Source organism: Diplotaxodon limnothrissa, linkage group LG7 (assembly GCF_057381915.1).
Source record: "Diplotaxodon limnothrissa isolate DT_005_m linkage group LG7, D_limnothrissa_male_GT1.1, whole genome shotgun sequence".
Taxonomy (NCBI): domain Eukaryota; kingdom Metazoa; phylum Chordata; class Actinopteri; order Cichliformes; family Cichlidae; genus Diplotaxodon; species Diplotaxodon limnothrissa.
In genome coordinates, this window is record NC_140602.1 from 19,455,838 (window position 1) to 19,467,843 (window position 12,006).

Genomic DNA, 12,006 nt, shown 5'->3' on the forward strand with positions numbered 1-12,006 from the left:
TTTAGAGTCAGCATGTTTCGGTTTTTGCTGTCAATGTCAATCATTTAATCCAGGTGATATAATACAAAAAGGGCTTTTTATAAGAGTATCTCTCCTTTCCAGCATCCAATTATCATTTTGTCTTTCGACACTAAAATAACAAGTGTTATAATAAGGCTTTCTCTCAGACTAATGTAACATCTTCTGCTGCAGGTATGGACACAGATGCAGCCCAGCAAAGAGAACTCTTCTCAGCAGCAGGTAGCTAGCCATGCCTGGCTAGTTTTTTAATTTGGCTGCCCTGTTCCCTTCGCTAGAACAATCAGGATTTCCCAAGGCTTTTTGTTCCCCTTTGGCCCTCTTCTTTGAACTGGACCATCCCGCGGGGCGACATGGGGGAAAGACGGACACGCTCCTTTCGCGCGACGTGCCGGGTGCAGCGTGACTGTGGCAGCAGGCTGGGGAGCTCCTTCATAAGTTGCAGCCCAAACGGATGCACCAGCACCAGCATCAGCCTGGACCAGGAGATGGACGTTGGCCTCGCGCCTCCCACCTGCGCGGCTACCAGCAGCACAGCCCTCAGGTCCCCTGCACCTGACAGGAGCCACTACTCTCCTGTTTCACTGGAACCGGAGCCCGCGGCGGTGAATAATGGATCAGGCATTCCCTGCTGTCCGCCTGCAGACACAAAGGACCCGGCCCTGCAGATTTTACAGAGCCAGCCCTCTCTCACCGCCATCCCGCCACCTCTCCCTCGTTCAAGCTGGCTGCGTCATCATCAAAAGGAATTCCACAGCCCTTACATCAAGACTAGCATGCAGGGGGATATTTACAACTTCCTAGAGAGGCCTGCTGGATTGAAGTGCTTCCTCTACCACTTCCTTGTGTGAGTACCTGTCAGTTTCTGTGCACACTGATTTAAGTCCACACTTCACAGGTGAAGTGAGTCGATTGCAGAAGACGATGAGCTTGTGTTAGGTACAGTTGGTAATCTGAGAGAGTTGCAAGTGCTCAAAATCTCAATCCACGTGAATAAGGTTAAAAATAAAGTCTAGTTAAGTAAGAATAGGCTCCCATGAAAATTACCTGGGTGACGATGTACAAACTTTCACAGAAGTGTTAGAAGATTCACAAAACAGACTCTGGTGTCATTTCATTAACTCCAGACGCTCTCTTGTTAATTACATCTAGCGCTTCTTCATCCAGTTATAGGCTCTGGTTCCCGGTAGCAGGAGGAGCAGTGTCTTTAGGCCTGCTGTGTGTCGGTGGTTGTTTTAAGAAAGCCCAGCAGAATCAGGTCAATGTGATCTGGCTAATCGCACGTCTGGTTCTGAGTTGCCAGGTTATTTCTGCTCTTTGTTTTGTCAACAGATGAAATGAACTCATCCATAAAAGCAGAGTTTTTTATGCTGTGCTGCATAAGCATGTTTTGTCTGACCCATGTCAGGTACTCTAGAAAATAAAATGAATTCCTTTGAATAGTAATTGAAATATTATGATAAAGCTTCATCCATCGATTTTCTTCCTCTTATTCAGCTGTCACAAGAAAATAAAAACATCCAGTTAGCTTACTTAAAACAGAAGTGGTAAGATTAGAAACTGTGGAACTCAAATTTATTCAGGAGCCCGGCATCACATCACACACCGAGTCCATAGATAGAATAGAATAGAATTCAACTTTATTGTCTTTGCACATGTCACAAATACAAGGCAACAATTTAGACCACATTGAAGGAAAATAGAAATAAGTCAGAATTTTAACTTCCTCCACTCAACAAAATAGAAGCGATGCTATCTGGGAAAGTGATCTCAGTGATAAAGTCTCTGTATTTCAAAGATGTTTTCTCCTTTACCTTAATTCTGATGAGTGGTTTTAAGTTGTCTGCGGAGATGACAGCATTTGGGCTTGATGTCGATTTCAAATAAGATTATAATATAATATATAATATAATATATAGCTTACTACTGTTCATCTGCCTCTGTAAAGCTGTGCTTGAAGAGAAGTCGAATTAGTCTGTCTCATTAGTTTTGTCGGTCACAGATACGTGGAAACAGTGCAAAGATTCTGTTTGCATTGCTGATCGTCCTTAATTGAGGCTCTAAAGTTCAAACAGTGACAGTGAACCCGAGACTGCTCTTCATTCAATATTAAACCGATCCTCACTGACGCTCCTTTAAGTAACTCTTACGTGTCGAAGACTATAGCCGGCGGCCATTCAATCCCTCGTCCCTTTTCTCGGATTTGGCAGGGGAGAGCAACGATACAAAGGACCTCTTCCAGCACTCATGACAGCACTAATAGGTCAGCTTGAAAAGCCCTGCTCTACATCAAGATGACATACACACAAACAGCACACACACAATGCAGCTAGTTAGTTAATTCATCACTGCCTTTATTGTGCAACGGTCAGGGACATTTCCAGCGAATCGGCACATGTGCAGATGCTGAAATTTGGGTGGACTGCAGAATAAAATGCTGGTAAATCCATATCTAAAAACAAACAATCAAACAAAAAAAACCAATCTCATAATATCTAGAATGTATTAGTTATTTTTGTGACCGTTTATAGATGTGATATTACAGTATACCAGTGATGGTCTTGAGATCACGTGTTCAGAAGGGCCGTTTTTCCATTATTATGTAAGAAGAGACAAGTGAAGCAAAGATAGCGTTACCTCAGCTGAAGTGTTGGTAATGTCATTTAAGTTGACGACAGGTGTTTGTGTTACTATACGTGTAATGAAAGCACCTAATAAGTGTTGGCACCTTCAAATGCTTTGCTTATGACCAGGTGATTGTCCACCTTGTCTTATGTTTTAAATCCGTACTGTGAATTTCCTCTTTCTCACTGGAACAACACAGAATTCTGTGTTCCAGGTCTTTTAATTTACACATTAAGCAGTGTTAGTTTGTCTCCTGAGCCGGTGCTGTATCCCCTTCTGTTTAGCAGAACAACTTGTCCCTGTACTGTACTTTCTGTCTTTCACGTGCACAGGGAAAGTATGGTGAAGGGACTACGCAAGCATTACTTTGAGGGACTTATTTTGCTTATTCATTTATGAAAAATACTTTAAGATTTTGGATCAACAGGTATAGTTTTTTTTTTATTTGAAGGACTTTAACCCATTTTACAAGCAATCCTTAAATGAAAGTTTTAAAAAGAAGTGAAGGTGAGCTTTACGGGGATATTTGGTCTATTACAGTAGCACAAAGCATTTGTCTGAACACAGTTCAAAAAATAAGCTCTACCTGGATTTTAACTTGTGGGTTTCACATTACCACAGCTCATCATCCATGTTGGGCTAAAGAGAAATTTAAAATGGGCCCTGATAGATGAGATTTTATTTCTTTAATTTATTGCCAAAATTAAATAATAATAACTCCAGGTGCCCCATGTAAGAGAGATAAGATAAGATAAAACTTTATTAATCCCTCGGGTGGGTTCCTCTGGGAAATTCGGTTTCCAAAAAAGCACAGCACCGACAGAAGTTACAGAGTTACAGAATATTATATACACACACACACACACACACACACACACACACACACACACACACACACACACACACACACACATATATATATAAATACAGAGACATGTAAACTTGGGTCATACAAACTTTAGAGAAGGATTACAGAAATTTATGAATTATTCACATTCACATAATCATTAGATAATTAGATGAAATATATAAACAGTTATATTTAATATGGGCCCAGCACACTGACAGGAACACAAGCAGGCACATGCCACACTAATGATGCCCGAGTTAGTCAAAGTGGGCAGAAATCCTTTGGACCCCAGACAGCATACGTGGACATGTGTCCGAAAAGAGTCTTATGCAATACACACTCACCAGTGTACAGAGAACCTGGGGCAATGATCCACTCCATGTTTGGGCCACTCCCTCTGAGTCTTTTACATAACCAGAGGGAATAAACATGTATATCCTCATGATTTCTAAATGCCCTTCTCGGACTCCAAGCTGGATACCTCTTGGTCCCTTTATCAGTCGAGTTTATCCATCAGTTTCTTTCAAACATACCTGGACAAAAAAAAGTTGAACTTATAAAATAAATGACATCAACTTATTATCCAAGCCACATTTTATTTTTAACTACCTATGTGTGTGTTAAAAATGTTGGCGTATGATTAAAAATAGCTTTACGAAACCCAACCAGTTTGCAGTGGAGGAAGAATTGCAGCTGTTTATCCTCTTGAAAAAAGCACTGGGCCAGATGTTGTCTTAAATACTGGCTTTTGTTGTGTGTTTTTATATCTGGACAGATTATTGAAATGGCTATAGTGAATCCTCAGCTTCCAGGCATTCCCCTCTATCTATGCAGGTAGAGCGGAGAACTCTTGTATCTGCTTACGAGAGATTACTGCTAGACTGGAGTGAACTGTATGTCTCATGTCCATTTTACTGTAAAACACCAGTGTATTCAGGGAATTCTTTAGGGGCATGTTTCGCTCATCAAGTGATGCGATTTTTAATAGTTTAGTGATATTTTTTAAATAACATATCCATAGGCTTATTTTTAACAGTCAGTATTGTTTACTAACTGCAATAACTACTTACATGGAAAATAATTATATAATTTAAAATTATTATTATTTAATACATTATCCTCCTCATGACAGATTGATCACCCAGCATTTTAACATCCTGATCCGGCTAATTCAGCGGGAATGACACACGGTTCTAGAAACCTAGATGTTTGTCTTTGTCTGTGGCTTGTTTAGTAGTTACATTGTTACAGTGTTTTGTAGTAAATATATTGTTGGGTGTGTACATTTGCAATTGACATGGGTGTAGAAGCTAAGGATTTGACTTTGGGTGCTTCTGATGCTAAATGTACATTATGTAAGGTTCAGTTACGTTTTTCCTTAATTTATCTACAGTTAATATCTAAAGTTCCACATGTAAGACATATCAGTGCATGAAGGCACGTAGACATGATGGAGATGAGCTGCTGAAGTTTAAACCTAGTAACAGAATGGGGAAGAAAGGCGATCAAAGTGACTCTGAACATGGTGGCTCTTAGAATAGAATAGAATAGAATAGAATAGCCCTTTCTTTTTATTGTACATGTACAACCAAATTGTGGGTGGTCCATATCAATGTGCGGGAATAAAATATAAATAGAAAGACAGCAGGAATAAACAACAAATGCAAGAAATATATACAGGCAGAAGAATTATGTACAAACAGGAGGGATATATACAAAAAAAGCAAACGGCACACAATAGAAAAGGCACCCATTAGGGGACAGGTTGCATAGGGCCAGGTTGGATTGGTCTGCCTTGTTGATGTCAGAGGTCAGAGGTCAGAGGAGAAGCTCCAGGTCAGTTTCTGCTAAGGCATTTGGATGTCAGGATCCAAGTCAACAGTAAAAAAGTATACCTAATAAAATATCTGGGGAGTTTATTCAGAGCTTTTATCTCGTGACTTAAGGCACTTTTTGCGGTGAATATACCTGAGTTTTGTTTGCACGGGGCAACAAGCATTGCGTCCGTGGATTTGGGTATTTTCGGCCATTGGTTTGGCAGTCTCTCGAGCTCAGTTAACCTGGATGGCATCTGTCGGCTGTCAGCCAATTTCAGGAGCCGTTTTCTAGAAATGTTTGTGAATTGAAGTGTGTCTGTTGGTAGGTGTTACAGTGTAACAAGTCCCCCTCCCACTTACCTGGTTTTCCTGTTCACTGCCTGCACTTCTGACTAACCTGAGCTAAATGTGTCTGTGTCTGAATAATAAACGTATTTTTTCCCTTTTTGATAAACAAAAAAATTTGGCTTTGTTGCCATAAAATAGTGAGTTTAGATAAGAGAAAAAATACATAAAAATCTGTTTAGCATAAGCAGCATAAATGTGAAAAAGAAGTGAGGAAGTCTCAATGTTGAACTGTATACTGGTGCATGATACTGGTTATGAATGACATGGCCATGTGAACTATTTCTCTAACTATTTCTCTATGATTGATCTTGTGCTCCAGCCTATGAGGAGATTTTTCTTCTCTATTTTCCAAGTATTTGATGGACAAAATGATAACTAAGCCAGGATAGAATATCCGTGTTTATGGCCGGTGGCTGATGTGGTGTAATCCACCTTAAGCTCTTTCATGGATGGGATTGGGAGGGCACGTGGGTTAATAAAGAGGGTTTTGGAGGGCTCTCTGACCCTGCTCTCTAGCAGAATGGTAAGGGCAATTTATGTTTGTTTAGCTCTAAGTTGTTTTGTTTTTTGTTTTTTCACTAAATTCACAGATGTGATGTTGGTCTGAGACTGTGGTTACAGGCAAATGTAGACCTTAGATGCTAAAAAAGCATTAAAAAGCACCTACAGTGAAGCTAAGAAGAAAGCAGAGTCTCTATCAATTCTAAGAGTTTATTTAATGTGACGTAGTAAAAATAATCTGGACATCAGGACACCTTGAAACAATCTAAATACAACCTCGGATAAAATACAAAACAACCAAGTCAAAATGCTGTGTTGTATTTCTGTCAGTGTCTTTTTCCGTCTTTGTTATCATTTGTAGTTTCACTCTTCTTGTTTCTGAGTTTAGTGTTTGTCTTTTGGTTATTTCCTGTTTTACTGTGAAAGCCAGCTTTCTGTTGTGTTTCCTTTTCCTTTTTAGTTTTTCCTCCTGTGTGATCGCCATCCTCGCTCTTACTGATTTCACCTGTATTCTTCTGCCTTTTTAGGTTAAATAGTCCACTGTGTAGTCCTGTGTTCCTCTTTTAGGCTGTCCCCTGCATTTTCACTTCAATATTGACTCTTGAGCCCATGTTATAGGTGGACACCTGATTGGTTCATGGATTTAGGAAATATGGACATTTAAAGAGAAACTTTAGTCTGGAAATTGGGTTACATTTTCATAAGTTTGCCAATCATTCATAATGATCATAACAGCATAATTAGTGTTTACATTTGGAAACTTATTTGGGAGTTTAAAACATTACAGCAAACAAAATTAGAGTTATAACCTAAACTACCTGTTTAAATATCAGTTTTTACAAATTGATCTCTTGTTTGAACTTTTACTCAGGGTGTCATTGTAAAAAAGAGGGCGTTTCTCTTTTAATTCTAACGTTTCTGGTCCTCATCAGTTCTTAAAATGAGGTACATGCAACCTTGGATTAACAAGTAGATGACATATTACACCATGTCATTTTTTATTTTACAAAAACTAAGCAAAATACAGAAGCCTTGTGTGTGGAAAACTAAATATGACAGGATTAAGTGGGTAAGTTGGTTGCCAGGGTAAGAGTTTACCAGGTGCTGCTAATCAAATGCACTTGATTAACTGATCATCAGAAAGTATGACCACTTTTAAAAACAACAAGAGCAACGTCTCACTCTGCATGTCTCAGTTAGCATGTTAAATGTTAAAGTTCATGACAGTGCAAGGAGAAAAACTTGAACTTGGAGCTTGTTTGGAAGGGTTGCCAGGAGAAAGCCTTTTTTCTCTCGGAGAAGATATGGCAGCATGGCTTAGGTTTGCAAAGATGGATGTGAATAAACCACAAAACTTCTGGAACACACGAGACCAAAGTTGAGATGTCTGGTCTTTAATGCACAGCACCACGTTTGGAGAAAACCAAACACAGCCTGAAGATACTGAAAACCGAGGGCTAAACTTTAAGTTACCACCAAGTCCCCATCGTGCTCCGTAATACAAGTCTCAGATCTCTGGCTTCCTGTTGGTGCATGGAGCAGCCTAAAGAAAAACATGGCTGACTCTAGTTAGTCCTCTCAGAGTGAGTCGATGTCTAAAAGGCTTAGTTATAATCACTTCAGGTATTGTTTGTTGTTTGTTGAAAAGTGTTTTTGGATTGCCATTATCAGCTTTGCATATAAACATCTAATCTTTGTCCTGATTATGAAATTGTATTACCTTTGTGCTTTTGTTTGTTTGTTTTTTGTGCTACTCGTGGCCCTGTAGAGTTATGAAAGAACATGCTAGTTAGAATAAAAACGTTACCTGAGTCGCTTTGATTAGCATATTAATGTCTGTGTGAAGCCTGGCTGTTTTGAACTTATGTTTGGTGATGTGTTTGATGGCGGAGATAAGCTGCTTTGATGAGTAGCAAAGAGAGCCCTTTTAGGTTTCAAAGAGTTGTTGGCCACACAAAACTCCTGCTTAGTTTTTTGATTGTGAGGGCAGTAGCGAGTGTGTGGCTGCAGATAAAGGGGGTTGGGAGGTAGTTCTGGTTTGGTGTAATTATTCAACGTAACAAAACACCTGTTATTGAAAAGGGTCCCAGCTGATGACCCAAGTGTGGCACAAAACAAATCTAGGCAGGTAGTCCTCATTACTGCATTTATCTCCTGCACTATAGAGAGCTTTTTTTATGTACTCGTGTCTTAGATTTTTTTTTTTTTTTAGTTGCAGTTTTGTAGGGTTCAAGACTGTAATAGATAGACACTTGAACTGGCCATTGCTTCCTAGCAGAGAAGAGACACAAACCAAATGCAGCTCAACTTAAGCAAATACAAGGCTAATATTTGGCTTGTTGATTAAGCTGGCTTTTCCTTTTGCATGGACACTCAGAAGAAATGCAAATGTTTAGACGTAGGTTCGATTTTGGTCGGCACAGAACTGGGGATAGTTTTATACTCAGTTGGCTTCACATCAGCCAGTAATTTTAACCATTTGTGCTTCACAAACACCAGTATTTGCATGATAATCATCATTATGTAATACTGAACAAGCTTTCTGCCACCTGTCAACTTAAACTGGACGTGCTGAACTGTGGTGATGAACCTGATGGTTGAACAAAGGAAACTGAATAACCTGCAGTGATTTACAAGCAAATTTCCCACTCAAAGGGTTTTTAGACATAACTTAGTAGGCCGTACTTTTTGTCTGTTTACAGTGTAAAGTGTGTTTCTGTGCTCACATTATTTCATAGACGTGAAGATGTTCTGTTCTCATTCGTTATCAGTGTTTAGGTGATGCTTCCTGAGCTTATACTGCCGTAGGTTTGATGCTGATTGAGCAGAGGGTTTGGCCTGGCTTTATGCTGTACTTATTTTAGAGAAGCTGGATGGATCTGCTGTCAATAATGCTAAATCACTAAAGCCCCAGCTGTTTTGTTTTAATCAGATACCAGGGTTTTTGGCCCGCCTAAATAAGGTTGGCTGGGTATGAGTGACCGAGTCCTGTCCTGCAAACACCTCTGTGGGTGGGTTACTGCAGAAAACAATGAAATGTGACATGAGGAAAATCACTATCTGGCTGTAGTCATGGTCAAAGCACATTAACGTAAGACACTGGACACACTGCAGACTACTTAGTATATCATCAAACATTTGTGCTCACACAATCTGATATTGTCCTAATATTTTTGTTTATTTTTTTAGACTTGCATGTGTAGTAAATATATCATAAGAAATAAAATTTGTTAGGCTCTGTGTTTTTTGTGATCAATTACAAAACTCTTGATCATTTAAAAACACATTTTGATTTATTTTAAGCAGTGGAATGCTGGAAAATATAACGATTTTACTTATATGATTTTTGAGTTTTCCTTTCTGTTTAAATAATCTGCATTGATTAGATATGACTGCAGCCATATGCTGGATGTTACCACCACTGATACAGTGTGTGTATATATATGTGTATATATATATATATATATATATATATATATATATACACACACACACACACACACACACACACACACACACACACACACACACACACAGTGATATTACATTGCACTGTTATCCCTACAAAGCAAACCAAATATAATCTAATGCGCTAAAGGAAAACATGGATTACATGGCCTCGTCAATGACCTACATGACTATTACATCAACATCCTGACAGTATCATATTTATGCTCATCCTAATAATATGATCCGTTCTCAACAAACAGGAAACGGACATTTGGCTTCACCTGCTCTCTTCTTAACCTGTATCTCTGTCTGATCTTTGCTTTCCCAAAAGTCTGGCATTACTACTGTTTGGATCCCTGGGAACAGCATGACACGAACAGTTGTTTCCTGTGACCACTTACTGCACAGCATAGATCAAATAGCTACTAAAATATAGTATAGTAAACAGGGGTTTACCTTATTTGCCTTGTATGCGTGGTCTTTAATTATCTCATTTGGTAATAACTTAAATCGATCTACCGGCCTATCTGATGTCACAGTTTAATTTAGTGTAAAATGCACCCACTGAATTTGAATAGTTAACGTAAAGTAACATAATAATTTAATCCCATATTTAGGAAATAATTTTATAATAATAATAATAATAATAATAGAAATATTAGATAAATAAAACCAGCAAAGAAAAATGCAGTTTTAAATGGCAGTAAAATGTTAGTTAAAGAGAAAACTTTCTTGTATGTGCCCTGGTGACTTCACAGGAAGTTGAGCCTGCTTATATTTTGTATACAGCCTCTGAGTTGGTCTTTTGTTGCCTAGGTGATGGATCGATCGATAGATCTTTGGTTGTCAGGTCTTGAGGTGGAGGCAACTCCTACTACGCCACTTCCCTAAAGCCTCAATGAGACTTCTGTATTTCTGCTGCTGTCCACTCCTGTTGCATGCCACTATAGCAGTATCATCAGAATATTTTTGCATGTGGTAAGATTTTATTTCAAAATAAGATTGTATTTCAAATCCGCTGTGTAGAGTGATTGTGTCATATGCTACCAGATTTGGTTGCGAACTGCGGAGAGTCAATAGATGTTTTCACCTGCGGTCTCAGGTGGGCCAAGACTAACCTATCCAGCACCTTGAATTTGGAAAGTGTCAGCTTCTTTGGTACATGAGCCAGCAGGATGTTTTCTTACAACATCTTCTCACAGACAGCTGGCTTACACAGGTCCTCAGAACTTTAGGTCTGATGTCATCAGGGCTGGCAGCCTTGTACTTTCATAGTTTCTCCAGGTGTCTCCTGTCCACTGGAGTTGGTGAGGTGTAGTTAGGTCTGAAGATTATTGGAGTTGTGTGGAAACAAGGGGTGTATGGTGGTGGCAGAGGTCTGTGAACTAAAACTGCTGAAGAAATAGTTGACCTCATGTAATCTCTCAAGGCTGCCCACTGGTTGTTTGTCTGTCTTTTAAAACCCAGTGGTTTTCCTCATACTACTCCAAACATCTCTCATGCTGTTCTCCTCCAGTGTAGCCTTTAGCATCTTCCTGTAAGAGGCCTTCTATTTCTTAAGCTTCACGCTCAAGGCTTAGTTCTTTTTATTGAGAAGTGTTTCAAGTCACTTGTGAACCAGGGCTTGTTTTTCAAAACCCAACATACAGTCATGGTCAGTATTGTGATGTATCCACAGGACTTGGTTGTTCTGTGATAACAGGCCATCAGACTGTGTCCTCTCCATGTAGTTCATAAAAAACAATCCAGGCTGTAGAGTCAAAGCAGTCCTGTGGTGCCTCCATAGCTAACTTGAACGAGTCCTAACAGCTCAGTCTGTGGGTACAGGGTGGACGTTGAACAAGAGGAACGCATTTTGGTGTCAACAGGACTAGAGTTGGATGAGACTTGCTGAAGGGTGAGAGGTGGCAGTTGCACTTTGTACATTAGCAGTGTTAGCATACAGTGGGTCTAGTACTGCTTTCTCTGGTGGAACCGTTTATATAGTCTGTCTAGTGTAATGTGGTTCAAATCACCAGTAATAACCATAAAAGCATACATACAGTGCTGGGTTAGCATGCATGCTATAGTCAAGCAAGTGATGTTCAGTATCCGGACCACAGAAATGGTCCTTCACAGTAACATCTCCAGGATTAGACTACTTTTCTTTAACCATTCCTCCCTTCATACAGTTCCTCCATCTTTCTTATCGCCGGTCAGACTAAAATCTCTATTCTCCTGAAAAGTTCCAGGAAGGATTGGCTGAAAGCTTAGTTTTCAGTTAGAGTTACAATAAAGTCAAACCTAACCATGGCACAACATGTGACTTTCTGATGCAGGCATCCAAGCAGATAGCACTGTAGAAAATCCGATGTCATCTATTGCCCCACGCTGGCATCCTTTTAAGAAAAGTAAGAG

At 39.5% G+C, this 12,006-nt stretch overlaps 1 protein-coding gene across 1 annotated transcript in view; it reads left to right on the forward strand.

Moving 5' to 3' along the window:
* Nucleotides 1-371: 371 nt before the first annotated feature.
* Nucleotides 372-12,006, forward strand: part of kcnq1.2 (potassium voltage-gated channel, KQT-like subfamily, member 1.2) — a 172,037-nt gene continuing 160,402 nt past the window's right edge. Inside the window, exon 1 of the mRNA XM_085357638.1 lies at nt 372-865. Coding sequence (XP_085213764.1) covers nt 372-865 — 494 coding nt within the window. The remainder of the gene's footprint in view (nt 866-12,006) is intronic.